The sequence below is a fragment of the Castor canadensis genome, chromosome 1 (genome assembly GCF_047511655.1).
Source record: "Castor canadensis chromosome 1, mCasCan1.hap1v2, whole genome shotgun sequence".
Lineage (NCBI taxonomy): Eukaryota > Metazoa > Chordata > Mammalia > Rodentia > Castoridae > Castor > Castor canadensis.
This window is the reverse complement of record NC_133386.1, coordinates 142,715,953-142,735,570: the sequence shown is the minus strand read 5'-3', so window position 1 is coordinate 142,735,570 and position 19,618 is coordinate 142,715,953. Positions and strand designations below refer to the sequence as shown.

The 19,618-nt window shown below is 38.6% G+C and overlaps 1 protein-coding gene across 4 annotated transcripts; it reads right to left on the bottom strand.

Annotated features, from left to right (window-relative positions):
- Positions 1-1,319: 1,319 nt before the first annotated feature.
- Positions 1,320-19,257, bottom strand: Trim34 (tripartite motif containing 34). 4 transcript variants are annotated; one of them, XM_074084583.1, is made up of 8 exons: positions 19,004-19,257; positions 12,771-13,398; positions 12,110-12,205; positions 11,301-11,531; positions 10,103-10,125; positions 6,875-6,975; positions 6,534-6,560; positions 1,320-6,090 (listed from the first exon to the last, which is right to left on the bottom strand). In XM_074084583.1, the coding sequence occupies exons 2-8, from the start codon at positions 13,191-13,193 to the stop codon at positions 5,531-5,533; spliced, it is 1,461 nt and encodes a 486-aa protein (XP_073940684.1). In that variant the 5' UTR covers positions 13,194-13,398; positions 19,004-19,257; the 3' UTR covers positions 1,320-5,530. The 4 variants fall into 4 exon arrangements, with proteins under 4 accessions (XP_073940684.1, XP_073940695.1, XP_020020710.1 ...); XM_074084594.1 differs by having other exon boundaries at positions 19,091-19,257; XM_020165121.2 differs by lacking the exon at positions 19,004-19,257 and adding an exon at positions 17,696-17,774.
- Between the last annotated feature and the right edge of the window lie 361 nt (positions 19,258-19,618).

Below are 19,618 nucleotides of genomic sequence, written 5' to 3'. Positions count from 1 at the left end.
TAAGCATCAAGATTATGCTTACTGATTTGAAGAACATGAAGAATGCTTTGGGACCCTATCTGAAAAACTGGAAAGTGGTCGGAGAATGTATGTAGAGGAGAAATCTATAGAATTAAATCCCATATTATATGTATAAATTCTGACCAAGTTTGTAAACTGTATACATTTGAGATAGACACGAAGTAGCCCAGAATATTTTACCAGAACTGAATAGAGATTTAAGCTTCTGCATCTGCCAGGGAAGAACTAGGAATTTTAGTACAACCAAGTTAATTGCCTTAAAAAATAGTCTTCAGAAATAAATAGAATACAGAATCATTATATCTCATCCACATTTTCCAGGATACCATGCAAACTTATTTAAAATGCAAAAATAGAAGACAACATGATCCAAACTCAGGAGTGAGACAGTCAGTGGAGACTAACACCAAAATAAAACAGATGTTAGATGTGGTAGACATGGATTCACTAAGATATTATTTTCAGGATAAAGGATGTAAAAAAGTTACACAATTATGATGATGAACAAATTGAAAATATCAGATGGAACTATTATTTAAATGAAATACCATTACTGAAAGCTACAGTGACTGAAATAAAAATGAAGTAGGATCAGCCTAAGAAAATTTAAGAATCATAAAAGAAAAACTACATGAACTTACATATTGAACATTAAAAGTTATATAGTCTGGAAATAATGAACAGAGCCTACCTGTAGAAAAGTATTAAGAAAATAAAACTCGCATAAATCACAGAAGAGTCACTAAAATGCAACAATAATGAACTACCAAACCAGATGGGTTCATAAGCACATATGGAGGCTAACATCTCTAACAAACTTTGACTCAAAATCCTCAATTAAAAACTAGCAAACCAAATTCAACAGCACATTTAGAAGAATCATAAACCATTAACAGGTAGAACTTATTTCTGGTATTTGAAGATGGTTCAATACATGCAACCCAATCAATGTGATAAAGGAGAATAAAGATATGAAAGGGAAAATAAGCCAGGATCATCTTGACAGATACAAGAAAAGCATGACAATTTTTTGACAAAAAAATTGATACAGTTTTAAAAATCTCACAATAATTAGGTAAACAAGAAAGTTATCTGAACACGATAAAGATAATATATGAAAACCCCACTGTAGCTCAAGTGGTAGAGGACTGTTAACATCAATCAGTGGAGGAAAGTGAAAGCTGTGTCATCTAAAATCTAGTACAAGGAAAATATGACCCCTCTCACTACTTCTATTCAACATAGTAGTAGAATTCCCAGCTATAGAAATTAAACAAGAAATAGAAAAGGCAACCAAATTGGAAATTACATATATTTGGAGGTATACATCTCTATGAAACATGATCATATATTTAGAAAACATGATCATATATTTAGAAAACACTAAATACAAAAAACCAGTTCATAAACCAATAAAGTTGAAAGATACATAATCAACATACAAAAATCAGTCATAGGACTATGCAGAAACAAATAATTATCTAAAATGGAAATGGGAATGGGGTGGGGGGAGGTGGCATGAACAATGTATATACATGTAAGTAAATGTAAAAACAATAAAAGAGGAAAAAAATTTAAAAAATAAAATGGAAATAAAATAATATCATTCATTCACAATATCAATAAAAAGAAGAAATTACTTAAGGATAAACTTAACCATAGAAATGAAAGCCAGATGATTGCAATCTTAGCTACTTAGAAGGCAGAGATCAGGAGGATCATGGCTTGAAGCTAGCCCAGGCAAATAGTTCACAAGACCTTATCTCAAAAAAAGAAAACCTCACAAAAAAGGGCTGGTGGAGTGGCTCAAGGTGTAGACCCTGAGTTCAAGGCCTAGCACTGAAAAAAAAAATTAATAAAAGACTTACATACTCAAAATTATAAAACACTGATGAAAGAAATTAAAGAAGTCCAAGATAAATGGAATGATAGCTTGCAATTATAACTTGGAAGAATTAATATGTTCCCTCTCATATGCAGAATCTAGTCTTTAAAAATGAATAACAAGAATGTAAAACAGGTTCCTTTTTGGGATGGGTACCAGCCAAAATGGAGAGGATAAAAGGAAAAGGTAAAGGGGTGGGGGTGAATATGATCAAAACATTTTATACGTATGTATGAAAATAGAATTATGAAACCTGTTGAAATAGTTTTATGAAGGGCAGAAGGGATTGAAGGGGAGGGGAAAAAATCTCCGTACTACCCAATATTATTGACAAATTCAATGCACTCCCTAAACAGCTCCCAGTGGCATTCTTTCAGAAGTAGAAAAAAAAAAATCCCAAAATCCTCATGGAACAAAGACTCCTAATCAAAGCTTAGCCTCATTTACCTTAAATGTACTCTGAACACTTACATTATCTTGTAATATATTATCATGTAACACAAAGCCTATTTTATAATAAAATGCTAAATATCTCATATAGTTTATTGAATATTGTACTAAAAGTGAAAATAATGTGTGGGTCTGCTTTTGCACCATTGTACAAGTCAAAAAAAATCTTAAATTGAGTCATCATAATTTGATTCTGGACTCTTGTTATCTGATTCTGAGTCACAGTGTGATTCAGCAACCTGAAAAATGGAGACTTACCTAAGCATGTAATAAAAAATGGTTTTCAGTGAAAGAATTATTATGTAAGTAGAAAAAGATGTTAAATCAACTTATATATAGTATGCTCACTTACAGAGGCTATTTTTGTTAGTTTTGAAAGTCTGCTTATGAATATGGGAACCATTTCTTTTGCAATGCTGGATATGGAACTCAGGGCCTTACCCATGCTAAGCGAGTACTCTACCACTGAGATATAACCCCAGTCCAAGTGCAATCCTTACCAATGAAGAAATATTTATTATTCAATAAGATGAAATTTAAACATTATTTGTAATCCTTTAATCAAGTTTTTCTATTTCTAAGGTAAAAGCAATGATAATAATAAAGTAAATTAATATTCATCCTTAACATTATTTCAATTCACATTGAAAATTAATAGACACCTAGATGAGTGTAGATGAGCTACAAAATGAGGAAGTTATTATAAATATTATATTATTTAATTACTGCAATTGAGTCAGTATTTTTATTTCCAAAAGAAACTGAACCTAATTAAATTTTATTACCTTAAAGGCAAGTAGAAGCATATGTATGATAATAATATTCTATCTGATTTCAAAGTTGAGGGTCTTAACCATCCACAGTACACATCATCTACATCTTTCACCTGCAAGAACACCCTGGCATTAAGCAGTTCAACCTTCAACCTGATGGCATTACCTTGTCTTGCTACTGTTTCCTTAATGGCTATATGGGCTAAGAATTCCAAACCATATTTCTTGCCACCTAGGGCTGGCCATTGATTCTCCAGTCTCGTTCTATAGATCACCATCTTCTTGTTCTCCCTCTTACTGCATCCTAAGAAATCTGGGCCATGTGTTCTCTCTGGGCTTTAAGTAGAAATGCTATCTCTGCTGGGAATGACACACCCATTCTTATCCTATTTCCTCCACTCACTAGCCATGGACTGTTGGGGGAATATTTCATAGGTTTATAGATTCTTTTAAACCACAAAATAGGAGTTCCATACACATAAGACTTGTGTTTGAACTCAGGGTTTCACACTTGCAAAACAGGTGCTCTACCACTTGTGCCTCACCTCCAGCCCATTTTGCTCTGGTAATTTTTGAGATGGGGTCTGGGAAACTATTTCTCTGGCTGGCCTCAAACCATGACCTTTTCAATCCAAGCCTATCACATAGCTATGATTTAATTCATGAGCTCTCACATTATATTTTTAAAATTTAGCTGGGATAAAGATACTTTATGTAAACATATTTTATGAATTATATATACATTCCTACATGTACAAGTATGAGAGCTTATGCATATAATTCCGATCTCAAATGCTTTCTTTTTCATTCTACTGGTAAAAGGAATTACTGTATATCTACAGGCTTACAAACTGATGTGGGCTCTGTGAAGAACTTATAAAACATACTATCTCTAACTTATAAAGCATAATTCTCTAAGAAAATTTTGTGTTTTTGCTATCCTAGGTAGGTCTATTACTTATTCTAAGATTTTTGTTCACTCAGTTTGGTTTTTGGGGATAGAGGGTGCAAGACTGGGGTCTGAACTCAGGACCTCATGCTTAGAGGCAGGTATTCTACTGTTTGAGCCATTTTGCCAGCTCTCATTCTTAGCTTTAAATTAGTTTAAAAACAAAAGAACAAGAAGAAGAAAGAAAAGTGCTTGAATTGGTAGCTAACAACAATACACTCAAGTACTTTACCACAGGAAAAGTTTTGAACACCAAAAGACTCTACCTTTTTATTAAAATCCATGACTCCCTGCATTGAATAGATTATGGAAATTCATACTTTTTCAGTTCTAAACTTTTCTAATAAAGGCTTCCTTCCTTCCTTATTTATTTATTTTGGCAATGCTGGTATTTAAACTCGGAGACTCATGCTTACTAGGTAGATGCTCTACCACTTGAGCCACTTTGCCAGTCCTTTTTTGTGTTGGGGGTTTTTGAGACAAGGTCTTGCTGTTTTTTGGAGGTTACCTTGAACTGCAATCCTACTGATCTCAGGCTTCCAAGCAGCTAGGATTGTAGGCATGAGCCACCAGTACCCAGCTAATAAAAGACCTTAAAAACAGTACCAACATCAGTATAAAAAGTTTGATGAAATTAAGCTAGAACTGAAATTGTCTTGATGGCAGAGTTTGGGAACTTACAAAATGAAACTTCAGTAGAAACGGTTATAATTATTATGAAAGGCACAAATCTATTGCCTAAGACAAGAGCACAACTTTTAATTTTTAGCAATCATCACAGCGAACATTTATTATTCTGCACACAACAGTTAAGTAGGTATTTTATATTTACTGACATTTAAATTTACACAATGATCTTAGGTACAATTTCAAATACCAATTCATATATAGGAAAAAAACCAGAACTCATCATTATACATAATCCTGTCAGGATTTAAACTCAAACACTCTGGACATAACTCTTCATTATGATTATATCTATTGCTTATGTGTTCTTCTCCTTGACTACTTGATGAACTTGGCGAATCCTGGGCAAACTGACATACATTCAAAAACTCTTTAGTTGGTGGTGGTGGTGTTCAAGAGAGTGATTCATATGGATTGTCCTAAGTAACATAGATGGGTGATAACAGGCTTTGCCAAGTCTCTTCAGACCAGTGATACAGGGAAATATGGAGAAATGGGAGGACATGGATGCTATGCCAAAACTTTTCCATCTTTGAGAGGGATTAGATGTTTTCCTTTGAGAATATGAAAAACACTAAATGGGCAAATAAGTATCTCTCTTATTTCAAGCCAGATATACTACGCATCTCAAAGATGTATAAAAGTTCTCAAGTAAAGAAGGGAGACTACAAGGAAGAGATGGTCTGAATGGTACAGATGCTCTCAGATGCAGGAGATGAGCCTCAAGGCAAGGAGTACAAGAAGTTGACCAGGGAATGAGATAATTCAGGAGCTTGGTGGGCACAGAGTCATGGGGGCTGGACAATCCCAAGGATTGAAATATGGATAAACAGGCTGAGAAAAGCAACATTTAGAGAACTTGTAGATGAGTGACCCATGATTTGTGACATTGAAAAATGAGGTAGTGCCTCCATCATAGTCGAGGAAAACTCCAACACGATGGGGAGGAATAGCCATAAAGAGGGTCAAAAGTGTTGGATAAGAGGTGGGAGAGTCCTCAAAGGCATTATACTTAAATTTGTTTTGTAACCCTATAACCCAGTAGCCATTTTGAGGTCTGTATCTGTAGTAAACATCTGGAAAATCTGTGCCTGGTCTACCACTGTTCTTTATAGAATGTTTTCTACTGTATACTCCAAGGATCCAGGCAGTTTTCTTGGATACATCTATTTCCCAGTAATGTTTCCCTGAGGAGAAATATTGGGAGCCTAAGATACAATAATTAGAACACTTAACTGGCCAAATTGGCACAGATTTCACTTGTCGCTGATCTTCTGAAAGGACAAGATTCAAATTTAGGTTGACTGGATTCAATGTGAAGTCCACTGCAGGGAATAAAAACAAAAAATGATCAGGTAACAAATATGGAGTTAGTATATCAGGTGACATTGTTAAGAGGGAACTTGGGAAATTACTCAGAAAAAAATTTGTGTTGATGGATGGAGGAAGGGGTGAAACAATAAAGAAATGCTTTTAATTTAGATTCTTTTTTTTGACATAGGGTCTTACTATATAGCCCAGGGTGGCTTGAACTCACTATGCAGCCTAGACTGGCTTTGAACTCATGATTCTCTTCCCTCAGCAGCCCTCACCCCACCCCTGTGCTAGAATTACAGGAGTGTACCACCAAGCCCACCCTTAAAGAAAAGAGAAGTATATTATGCATATGTAAGAACGCATAAGACTAAGAAGATAAGGTCTCATTGACACCACCAACATCTGAAAGGTGATCAGGACACAGTGATTTGAAGACCCTGTAACTTCTTACCCCAGTAGCACCGGACATTTGTTAGCTCTGAAATGATAAAAGATGAAATGATTTTAATTAGAAGGAAAAAGAAAAAAGAATGAAGCACTGATACTCATCTGTTTTCTAAAGCAGAGACAAGGGAGGGGAGAACTGGAAGGCTGTGAGCTGGAAAACCAGACAATAAAACAAATAGCTAACCATTCTTCATTAGATATACCTGCATCCTCTTCATCACAGAATACCCCTTCTCTGACATCCCTCCTCTCTTCCATCCTCACTTTTAAACTATACCAGCTACACAATGTATTCCTTGAAGCCACAAGAATCCATATTCATACTCTTTCTCCTGCTGTCCTCACCTTTAAACACTTGCCACATCCCCCTCAGGTCTGGTGCATGGAACACAATCTTCAGTTTCTTGGGAACAGCTTTTGGCTTCTTCAGTGTCCAGCACTCACACCTAAAGATGACAAAATATTTCAAACCCCACATTTTTCATCCTGAGTCTCTCTCACACATCTGCCTTCCTCTCTTTCCACATCACTGATGTACTTGCTACCTCTTCACTGAGGAGCCTAAGGAAAAACCTTGACCTTAGATTCAGAAAAATATGCTTGTGTGAAAAATCCTCCCATTTTCTCTCTGTGCGACCTTGGAAAGAGTTTCATCTCTTGAAGGCAGTTACCTCTTCTAATAATGCAATGATTGCTATAGGCGCTGGTGGCTCACACTGGTAATCCTAGCTACTCAGGAGGCAGAGATCAGGCAGATCATGGTTCAAGGGCAGCCCAGGCAAATAGTCGAGAGACCCTATCTTGAAAATACCCAACACTAAAAAGGGCTGGTGTTAAGTCCACTTAGGATAGCTATTATCAAAAAGACTAGGGATAACAAACAAGTGTTGATAAAGAGGTGGAGAAACTGGAATTCTTCTACACAATTGGTGAGAATGTAAAATGGTATAGTTGCTATTGCAAAGAAAACTTAGAGATTCATCCAAAAATTAAAAATAGAACTAGCAATGAAATAGAGCAAAGCAATTTCTTGCAATTGCTCTAAGTGGGGCAACGGGGTTGAGGAGGAGACAGTGGTGGTGATCTAACCAATGGACACTATACGCCTATTTGGAAATGTCACAGTGAGTCCCTCTGTACACTGACTATATCCTAATAAAAAGTAACAAAAGAATAAAGATAAATTTAAAAAAATATGTAACTAGCGTGGTCCAGTAGTCCCACCTCTGGATATTTATCCAGAAGAATTGAAGTCAGGATCTCAAAGAGGCCTCCGCACTCCACTCTTCATTGTAGCCTTATTCACATTAGTCAAGTTATGGAAAACTCTCAGTGTCCATTGGTAAATGAAATGGATAAAGAAAGCGAGGTGTATACACACAATGCAGTATTATCCAGTGTTTAAAAAGTAGGAGATCAGCTGGGCGCTGGTGGCTTACACCTGTAATTCTACCTCCTTAGGAGGTAGAGATCAGGAGGATTGTGGTTCAAGGCCAGCCTGAGCAAATAGTTTGGGAGACCCTATTTCAAAAAAAAAACCCATCAAACCAGGCTCTGGTGGCTCACACATATAATCCTAGCTACTCAAGAGGTAGCGATCAGGAGGATATTGGTTCGAAGCCAGACTGGGCAAATAGTTTAAGAGACACTATCTTGAAAAAATCCTTCACAAAAAAAGGGCTGGTGGAGTGGCTCAATGAGTAAGCCCGGAGTTAAAGCCCCAGCACCACAAAAAAACAAACAAATAAAAATAAATAAATAAAGGTGGTAAGAGAACCTGCCTAGCAAGAATGAGGCTCTGAGTTTGAACTCCAGTGCCACCAAAAAAAAAAAAAAAATCAGGAAATCCTAACATTTGCAACAACATAGATAAGTCAGGAGAACTGAGTGAAATAATCCAGTCATAGAAGGACAAATATTTCATGATTCCACTTAGATAAAGTACCTAAAATAGTCAAACTTATAGAAGGAGAGGGTAGAACTGTGGCTTACCAGAGACTGAGGGGGAATTGTTCAACTGGCATAAAGTTTCCATTATGTAAGAAAAATTATGTCTAGAGATCTACTGTACAGCAAAGTGCCTATGTCAACAGTACTGTAATGTGCACATAAAAATTTGTTGAGAGGGTAGATCTTATGTTCAGTGTTCTCTCCAGAAAAGGAGGACACCAGGAAACTTTTGCTGGTGATGGTTATGGTGATGGTTTCATAGGTTTATGCATATGTCCAAACTTACTAAATCGTGTACAATAATTATTTCTGGTTTTTGTACAGCAAATATACCTGAATAAACTATTAAAAAATAAAAATAAAAAGGGCTGGAAAGGGAGGGTGGCTTTCCAGAAGAGTGTCTCAAGTGGTAGAATGCTTGCCTAGCAAGCATGAAGACCTGAGTTCAAATCCCAGCACCACTAAATAATAATAATAATTAATAATAATAGTAATGGAATGACTTACCTTTCATTGGTGCTTCATGGAAATAATACAAAGTTAAATGAAATAATACACTGGAAAAGCCTTTGCTACTTCTAAAAAGTTACATGATGTGGAGAACTCATCACATATCAGTAGGTCTTCTAGAGAGTGCCAGGATGTGAGCTTCCAGGCAAATCGAGTGAATTGCAGATCCTGACTATATGATGTAGGGCTCTGTTTGGAGGACCAGTGAGCCTGCACACTAGTCCAACTCCAGGTATGGCCTACATTAGAGAATTCAGATTCTTTGGGTAAAAGTTACAAACACTTGACAAAGAAGAACTGATGATTCCTAAAATGAGCCTGTAAGGAATTTGATGCTTCCACATGGGTTGTAACTAGACACAAGGACTACACTTTTCCATATGGGCTTCTAAAGTAAACAAAAAGAGATTAACTATTGGCAACCTGCATCAAAGCTACTAGCCTAAGACTTGGGTCTGTTTTCAGAAATCTAGGAAGAATTTTGTGAAATGACCTGCTCTCTCTCTTCTATTCTCACATAAGCAAAGAAAATATAAAGGAGTTGTCCTCATGGCCTATTTTAGGATTTGACAAGGTCCTCTATGTGGTAAGACAAGCACCCATGAAATAAGGGATCCAGAACTATATGTAGGGACTGAAGGTAAATTAGAATGAACTCACAAAAGTTTGATTGTGAAACCCCTTATCCTTAATATCCTTTCTGGTTCTAACTCTGAACTTCAATCACCAAGTTCACTACCATTGAATCAGGTCCATTCTCAGTAGGTACGGAATACTCAAATCCTCACTGATGACCAGCAGTTTAAATATACGTATGAAAACAGTATAATGAAACCCATCAAATGCTGAAAAAGGGGGAAGAGGAAAGGGGGGAGTGGGAATATGATGGAGAAGGTGAACTTATTCAAGGTATGTCATATGCATATATGGAATTATCACAATGAAATTCTCTCATACTATTAATGCATTATAATTCAAAAATAATTTTAAAAAGAAAATGCAACATCCAACTTTCACTGACCTAGAGATTTTTTTAAATCCTGATTAAATATTTCTAATGGCTACAAACCTTTCTTAAACACAAAAGCACAGCTCCTAGTCATGCATACTTACCACTTCATGATTCCACTTCTGTCCTAGGAAGAAGAAAGTACAAATCAAAAAGTTTGTGGGTTAGGCAGGATTAATGAGAGAATGGAGAAGTGAAATAAAATCAGAGAAATCAAAAATTAGTTATTTTAAAATATCAACAAAATTGACAAACTTTAAGCTAGACACACCAAGAGAAAATGAGGAGGTGAATTATTCAAATCAGGGATGAAGTATGCAACATTACTAGTGGCCTTAAGGAAATTAAAGAGAATTATAAGGAGCTGGGGGTATAGCTCAGTGCCAGAACACTTTCCGAGCGTGTATGAGTCTCTGTATTATATTCCCAGAACCACACATACACAAAAAGAGTTGCAGAATGTGAACACTTACATACAAACATATTAGATAAGCTAGATAAAATAAACAAGTCACTTGTTGGTATACTGACAAAATATATAAACTAAATGAAATGAACAAATTCCTACAAGTACAAAAACAACCAATGAAGACAAAAAAAATGGATAGTCTTAGAACATGAAAAGAGATCAGACCAGAAGTCAGACTTCCTACAAAAAAATAAAAGGCCAGACACTGATGGTTTCACACCAGTACTTCATAATTCTTCCAAGAATAGAAGAGTTTTTAGAACATTTCAAAATTCATTATACAGTGCCAGTCCTACAGGGAAACTAAAATCACAAAGACATCATAAGAAAAGAAAACACTGGCCAATATTCTCTATGAATGTAGACACAAAATTCTCCAAAAAATATTAGAAAATCAAATCCAGCAAAATAAAAAATAATGGTCATTCTAATCATAACTAAGTGGGATTTGTCCCACAAATGTAAGTTTGATTCAGCACAAAAAAATTGATCAGTGTAATACACCACATTAATAAAATAAGGAATAAAAACCATATGATGATCTCAAGGAATATTTAAAAAGCACTTGACAAAATTGCTAATACCTTTATGATGAAAACAATAGTAAAGATATCAAACCTGAAATAGAAGGGAGCTTCTTCAGCCTAATAAAGGTCATCTCCAAAAAACACAGAGCTACCATCATACTTAATGGTGAAAAACTGAATGTTTTTCTCTTAAGATCAGAAAAAAAGCAAGAATGTTTGCTTTCACTACTTCCATTCAATATAGAATATTATTAGCTATAAAGAGAAAAGTAACAACACATTCTTACATTAGGAGATCCTTCCTACCTCCAGAAGCTCTGTTGTTGACCACTGACTCCGACACTCCAGATCTGAGATGAGCCCTTTCACCAACTGGTTCTGCTGAGCCAGCTCATCCTCAGCCTCTGCCAAGTTATCCAGTATCTTCTTCTCCTCTTCCTCCAACCTTTTCAGCTCCCTCTGCTCCTCACCGTCCAGGATGCTTCTAAGCTGATTAAATTCTGTTTGTATCCTTTGCCTTTCAGTCTGTATCTGATACTGTAAACATGGACAGAAAGAGATGTGATGAGTCTGTCAGGCTCTAGGCCTATGTACAAGATATAGGAACCAAATGGGAAAAGACATTTTTCAGAGACTTCAACCCAGGAAGGTTATAGAATCAGAGAGCAATTTCGGTGGGGAGCTATTTTTTCCTACTATTTTTCCTTCAATGCCTACTAAAACAATGATCTCAGCCAGTCTTATCTAGGCTAACCATCAGACAGAAATAAAACTTGTAGACAGCTGTCCTGGACACCCATGACTTACTGCATTGCCACATTCCCAGTTTTGAACCTTGAGGAAAACTGGTCTTTTGCCCAGTGTCTTCCAACAGAAGCATCAGAGACTCGTTGAAAAGAGAAACAGAGCACAGTACTCTCCATCCTTCCCTACCATACAGTCCATCTTTGTGCAAGTCTATCTCCAGCCCTTACCCCCAACAAAGAAATAATCAAATGTTTTCTGGACTTATTCAATGTCAAAGAACAAAGACTAAGGGGACTACTTGGATTAGGACCAAAGGCCCTGCTAAGATTCCTGCCTCAGAATCCCTCAGGAAAAAAATCTCCTCTTGCCTTCCAAGAAATTCTCTGTTCTCTGATGTCAGCTTCCAACTTCTCAGCTTCCTGTTGCTCTTTCCTCAGCCTCTTGAGAGCTGCCTGAAGCTTCTCCTATAAAGAAGAAATCACAATAGTAAAGATTAGAGATTTTCCAGCATCTGGACAGATGTTTAGTGAAAAAGAAATCAAGCTGATCTCAGAAGAGACCAGTTTATAGAAACTGAGGTTGATGCTTAGAGTCTATGATATGAGAGGAAATCTGACGAGGTAAATGTATTTTTTATCCCTGATGGATGGAAGTCATCATCTTCTTATCAATAGGAGCCTGCATCTCTCTTTCTGTACAGTAAGTACTGCCCTGCAACAGTGAAGTCCTTTCCTCTTTTTGATGCTCTTCCCATATCCATCTACAATGTTGTCCAGCAATCTCCCTGCTAAGAAGAGCAATGAAAGCTAAACTTGGTAAAGGATTTCCTCAAACCTCTGACTTTTGTCCAAGAGACCCTTTATGCAAATAAAAGGAAATCTCAGAAATGTACTCCAGGCATTGAAAGCTGAACATAAGGTAAGGGACATACCAGGACTCAGTACTTTGGTATCAATATTAGTTTTAAAAGGATGGAAATATGAGATTTCTTACCAAGGACCATTTTCTGCCCTGTCTCTAGGACCCTACCTGACATTCCTCAACTGCTTCCTCAAGGATGAAGGTATGGTGACCACGGTGCTGCTGAGAACGCTCACAAAGCCAGCAAATGACCTTCCTATCTTCCTTGCAGAAGAGTAGAAGTTTCTCTCCATGACGCACACAGAAATCTCTCTGATTCTCAATGTCAGGCTTCAACTTGACTTCCTTGAGTCTCTCCACTATGCCAGCCAGATGCTGATTTGTCCATAGATTTTCAAGTGAGTATCTGATACCACATACAGGACAGCTGCTTTCCTCTGCTGAGCTTATCATTGCCTTCTTATTGTTCTCGGTGATGCAAGCTTGGCAGAAACTGTGGCCACACTCTAGACTCAGGGGTTCCGTCAAAAGCTCTAAGCAGATGGGACAAGTCACCTCCTCCGACATGTTCATCAGGATTTTTGAAGCCATCACACTGCTCCCCTGGCTTCTTTCTATCCTAACTTCTGAGGCTCTTCTTGCTTAAAGACTATTGGGTGATTCAGCAGATTAATACAGGATGGTGTAGTGGCAAGTGAATGGTACCCACTAATTGCTAGCTTCTGCAGAGAGCAGCCACAGCTTAAGGTGGATGGTGGTGGAAAGCACTGAAGTTTCAGTTGCAAACAGACAGAACCTAAAAAAAAACAGAAAAAATGTGAGAGAGACAAAGTGCTCCAGCATGGAGTGTGCAAGAAGTAGCACAGCAGAAGGTGGGGGTTGAAGTGAAAGACACTCAGAAAACACATTTAAAACAGGTGCGAGCACTGTGTGAAAGTGCAGTATAACCAGAGAGTGGGCCTAGAGTCTGCAGAGCACACTGGCACTGAGACAACTGTCTCTTCTTCCTGGTATTTCATGGTGGTGGCGTGTGGGCAGCCATCTTGTGTAGTCCTGTCTGAGCTTGTGCCTTTAGAAGTCAAAGAGCCCTGTACTTTCCTGTCTTTGGGAACCCATAGCAAGTGTCATACACTGATTCAGTGTGTGTTGACCTGGAGAGCAAGTCTAACCAAGGCATTAACACCTTGAATCAGAGCCACTGAGAGCTCCAAACCATGGGAAATCTAGCTAAGACACAAAAGGGAGCATAAGTATTTCCCCATTTGGAGACATCAGTTTGGGAAGGAAGCTCTGGGAGGTTGGAGGGGTGGGGGAGAAACAGTGACAGTCCTTGGAACTTTCTCCAAATAAAAGACATAAAGGGCAACATTCAAGTCATTTCCTATTTCTCATCAGTTCATAATGAGATAAAAGTAGAGAATCTACAGAGAAAAAAGGTTGAAAGTGGGTTGGTGGGTTTAATTCAGGCAAAGCTAAATCATCCAAAGCACGAATGGGTCTGACCAGACTCTGACAACTTGCAAGACTAGGGTTTTAACATGATATTGTAATAACTATTTGTGTGACTGAAGCCATAAGACAACCAACCTCTGTTGCCTTTTCTTCTACTCAGTATTTTACCAATGCTGAGGAACACTGAGATCCTACAGAGAAGAAAGTAGTGGAACATGCTGTGATCCATGTTTACAGTGGGCTGCAAAGTGATTTCAAAGCCACTGCTGTCATTACAGTCCAAGAGTGAGGCAGATCTATAGGAATCTAAGCCCCACATGTGCAGAATGACACCACAACTGCCCAAGAGCGACCCAAGCCCAGCAGCAGTCAGGGAAGTAGAGAAGGGAAGATGAGTGACATCAGCCTGATAGAATCCCCAGGTCACCTGGTTACTGCTAAACCAAAACTCTTAAGACCTCTGAAGCTATTACAGATCTTTGCCAAAGAGAATCGGTCCTGGAACAAGCTACCAGCTTCCCTTAACTACCAGCTACAAACTCAGGAAGATTGCACCTTCTCCTCCCCATTACTCTATGCACAGAGTTCCAGGAAATCAACCACTTCTTGGAGTCCAAGGATAAATCTTAATGACCCTTTCTCCAAGATTCGTAGCTTTTTTTTCTTTTTGGTGGAACTGGGATTGGAACTCAGTACTTCATGCTTGCAAACCAGGTGCTCTACCACTTGAGCCATACCTCCATTCCATTTTGCTATGGTTGTTTTGAAGATGGGGGTCTTGCAAACGATTTTCCCTGGCTGGCTGGGAAATGCCATCCTCCTAATCTCAACCTCAGCCTCCCGAGTAGCTAGGATTACACACGTGAGCCACTGGTGCCCGGTCAAGATCCCCAGCTAATTAGTCGATATATTTTAAGGTCTTTTTTTTAACATTTTCATTAAGCTACCCCTAATCTTCTCTTTTTCTCTCATTTAGTTCACCAGAATATTCTGAGTGTGTTTTCTTCAAATTAGTTTGAAATATTTCCACTGCCACCACTCTTCTGCCTGGATTCCAGGAAATTTTTCTCCCTAGGCTGATACTTTCTCTAATCTTCCTGCTCTGCTCTCATCACTGTTCTTAGGTTGTTCACTGCAATAATCTTTCTTTAGTTATTTTTGTTGTGGTGGTCCTGAGGTTTGAACTCAGAGCTCTGCACTTTCTAAGCAGGCACTCTACCACTTACTTGAGTCACACCCCCAACCTTTTTTGCTTTAGTTACTTCTTTTTTTTTTTAGGTGGCACTGGGGTTTGAGCTCAGGGACTCTTGCTTGCGAGGCAGGTGCTCTTACCACTTGAGCCACTCCAACAGCCCTATTTTTTGTGATGGGGTTTTTGGAGATAGGGTCTTGAGAACTATTTGCCTGGGCTGGCTTTGAACCTCGATCTTCCTGATCTCTGCCTTCTGAGTAGCTAGGATTACAGGCATGAACCACCAGTGCCTGGCTTGCTTAGTTACTTTTCCAGAAGGGTCTTGTGTTTTTGCCTGTGGTGGCCTCAGACCTTGATCCTCCTAGCTATTGCCTCCTGCATAGCTGGGATGACAGGTGCACATCACCATACCAGGCTTTTTGATTGAGATTGGGATCTCGCTAGCTTTTTGCCTGGGGTGGCCTTGAAGCAAAATCCTTGAGATCTCCACCTGCCAGGTAGCCTGGCTTGCAGGCATGAGCCACCAAACCTGACTGCAATAATCCTCTTTTTTTTTGCAATAATCCTCTTAAAGCAGGCATTCCTTTGCCCAAAGGCAAGTCATCCAGAGTGAGGCCAGCCTTAGTAACAGTCCATTTTAGATCCACATTCACATACTCTTACAGCAGCATGCCTAACCCTCAAGGTCCTTCTTTCACCCTCAGGGAAAACCAACCTGTGTTAAGGACTTTAAGTTCCTCACACTTTTAATATTCTATTAACAGTCTCACAAGGAGGCCTTCATTACAACCATTCAAAATTGAAAGACCTTACTTACCAGTTCTCTTCAGAGTCTTCGCCTAATTCAACCTTTTAAAAATGTAACTCCACAGTATTATTTACTTTTTATATATTCTATCAATTATTTGTTTATTTTTGTTGCTAAAATAGAATACAAACTCTTCTATTTAGTTCATATTTTTTGAATGTTGAATGGATGCTCATAGCCTGTTATGGTTCATTTGATTAAATTTATTTATAAATTAGTAAGTAAATCCACAGTCTCCTATGTGTTTGGCCTTGGCTAAACTCTGGGGAGAAAACTGGTACTTTCAGGAGGAAGGTACAGACTCATAGCAAGGCAGTTAGGATGAACTCTGCAGAATTCAGGTGTCAATGTACCTAGCACATCCATCAAGGTGCAGGTTGGCGAGGCCCTAGCCCATAATCCTAGCTACTCAGGAGGCAGAGATCAGGAGGATCTCATTTTGAAACCAGGCCTGGGCAAATAGTTTGCTAAGACCCTATCTTGAAAATGACAAACACAAAAACAGGTTTGCCAAGTGGCTTAAGTGGTAGAGCACCTGCCTAGAAAGCATGAGGCCCTGAGTTCAAACCCCAGTAACACCAAAAAAAAAAAAAAAAAAAGTGCAGGTTGCCCACAAGTGGGTCTAAGATGGGAAACATTCAAGATCAACAGAAACAAAACATTTTAACAAGACTGTTGAAACCTTGGGCTCTGTCAGCAGTAACCAACTTTTGTTCACTAGCTCTGAATAAAGAAAACAGCAATGAATTGAAGTAATAATTAGTGCAAAGATGTGTACGGGAGGAAGAAGGGAAGAAGGATGAACATTTTCTAAGGCATGGAAGGATAGCAGATTGACACACACTACTAAAGTAAGGTAAGCTGGGTACAGTGGCACATTTCTGTAGTGCCAGCTGCTCAGGAGACTGAGACAAGAGGATCATCTGAACGTGGGAGGTCAACACCAGTCTCAGAAACATGGGAGAGCAGTCTCTTAGCAACAACAAAAGGCTGATCAGGGAAAAGCAGGTGAAGTCTTAATACTGGAGCTCTAGAAGTGCACAGAAGTAGGCAACCTGCTGCCCTCAGGCAAACCAATGGCTGAGGAGATAATCAGGAAGGTCATAGACAGTGGTTTCCAGAGAGGGAGGAAAAGACACACCTTCAATGTTTGCCATATTGTGCCCTGAGGTTCCATTTTATCTGCTGCCCTGTTTTAGCAGTCTGACTTTGACACACTTGAAATACAGAGATCCCCTTTTACCAGCTTAGAGAATTTCTGGTTATCCCTTTAGAAAAGAAAGAATATTCCAGATCCTCTTACAGGTAGAAAATCAAAACTCTAGAACAAGAAGGATGGGAATGGACTTGCCCTGAAAATAAGGGTTCAGAAACAAGATCTTCTACTTGCTTCCTCTCTTTTCAAGGCATCTCCTCCCCAGACTCAAGGCTGCCATCTCTCTGCACTCAAGGCTTTTCTTCTCAGAGCAGACCAGTCTCTGTGCATCAATTAAACTCCCCAAACTTCACTTAGTACTTTCCTCCCAGAGTCTCCCTCCTTCTGCCCCTCACAAATGTCCCCACACACCTTTGAGCCCCAACGGTGCAATCTTGGCTCCTGGTTGAAGTGGTAAAGAAAAGCCAAGGGCAGAATTCACTCACCACGCAGGCTCAGTCTGCCTGCAGTCCCTCTCTTCCTGCTTCCCTCCCTCCGAATTAGCTGGCTGAGAAATGAAAGTGAAATTCTTTGGGCCAACAGGAAGAGAAAAGGGGAAGAGCTTCTGAGCCAAAGGGAAGTCCTTTACCGAGACAGAGCAATACATTAACCTAGCTTCTCTTCAAAGAAGAAAGGACAATTTGAACTGGAGAATTTTCCAATGTCCAGAAGACTTTTGGTTATTATAACCACTGACATCTAGTGGGTAGAGGCCAGGCATGATGCAAAACATTCTATAATTCACAGGACAGCTGTCACTATGAAGAATTATCCAGTCCAAGATATCAAAAAAGCTGAATTTGAGAAACCCTATGTTGACTCTGCTTGCTAAGCCAATAAGGAACTCAGTGTCTTCTATCACTTTCATGATTGTGCACAGACCTCCAATCAGTGTACCAATTTGAATCATCCCCCTAGGGAAATATCTAATGTTCCATTTGTCCCCCAAAAGGAATTTACTACTCCCTATAAGATGGGAGGTTAGTGGGGAGAGGGAGCAGTGCTGAGAAAGGTTAGCTTACAGAGGACCTAGCCTTTTTGGAGTTTTGGAAGTGTTCTAAATTTTGTTTATGTAGTAGTTACACAAGTGTAAAACTTGTTCAGAACATGTCACGTTGTGCACTGTAAATGGGTGCATATTACAGCATTATAGCATGTACCTCGATAATATTGATTATAAAAGAAAATTAAGTTTTCTAGGTGACTCTTATATGAATCTGAGGTGGAATGCCACTAGTTTTAAGTGCTAAGTCAGGTCTTTTGGGTCCAGAGCAAAAAGGAGTGCTTTGAGGTTGAGGTAACCTTGATCTCACCTGAAGAGGAAGAACCTTGAATAGGAGAGTCTCTATCATACGTCACTGCCCTTCCTGGACATAGGACAATCCCAGCACATTGTTGCTTCATAACAAGCATGCTATCTTCACGAAGAAAATAAATTGATGAATTTGTATTCTGTGCTGTATTCAAGAAAATCATTGGCCCTGGGCGCAGGTGACTCGTGCCTGGAATCCTAGCTACTCAGGAGGCAGAGATCAGGAGGATCCTAGTTCAAAGTTAGCCTTAGGAAATAATTTGAGAGACCCTATCTCCAAAAAGCCCAATACAAAAACAGGTCTGGAGGAGTGGCTCAAGTGGTAGAGTGGCTGCCTAGTAAGCAAGAGGCCCTAAATTCAAACCCTAGTGCCACAAAAAAAAGCAAGAAAAGAAAGAAAAAAATAGTCACTGGAAACATAGAACAATGGTAGAGCACTTACCTAGCATACACAAGGCTCTAGATTTGGTCCAACACCACAAACAACACACAAAAAAAAGTCCTGATTTTCTACCTCCTGTAGACTCACCACATAACAAAAAGTGCCACCTTTGGAAACTGTTTGCCAAAGTACAATCATCTCTTCTGTCTCTATCATCTGATTCATGCTTGGGGATCTGAGGACAAGTCCTAGTCAGGAGGACAATTATAAATTTGCTGGAAGTTTAACAACTGCCCCTTAAAAACATCTGCATTCAATGTAGTTGGGTATACTCATTGGCCACATTTAAGGGAGTTAATTATTACTTTTTCATTCTGGTTTCTTTTCAATATTGGTATATTGGTAGTTCTTATCACATTAGACACTAAATCATTAGCCAGATTTGTTAATCATTAACTGAGATGTGTTTATTAACTTAGTTGTGTGTGTGACATCTAATTTTTCATCAATTTTGTTCAATTTTGTTTTTTTCCTTTATTTTTTCCTTATGAACTTAATACACATATGATCAGGTCATGCGTCATGTCTATAACCTCTTTTGCTATTTTCCTTCTTTTTGTTGTTGGGGTTGTCTGTTTAAGGTTGGGTCAAAAAAAAGCCCAGGTTGGCCTGGAA

Bases quoted from the DNA above. Each gene is read 5' to 3' on its own strand.
- Trim34 (XM_074084583.1), bottom strand. From the start codon at position 13,193: ATGGCTTCAAAAATCCTGATGAACATGTCGGAGGAGGTGACTTGTCCC. The intron at 11,532-12,109 runs GCAAGAGGAGAT...CCATGTTTACAG, and splicing joins AACAGAGAATTTCTTGGAAG to TATCAGATACAGACTGAAAG. The intron at 10,126-11,300 runs GTAGGAAGGATC...TCTTCTTCCTAG, and splicing joins CAACAACAGAGCTTCTGGAG to GACAGAAGTGGAATCATGAA.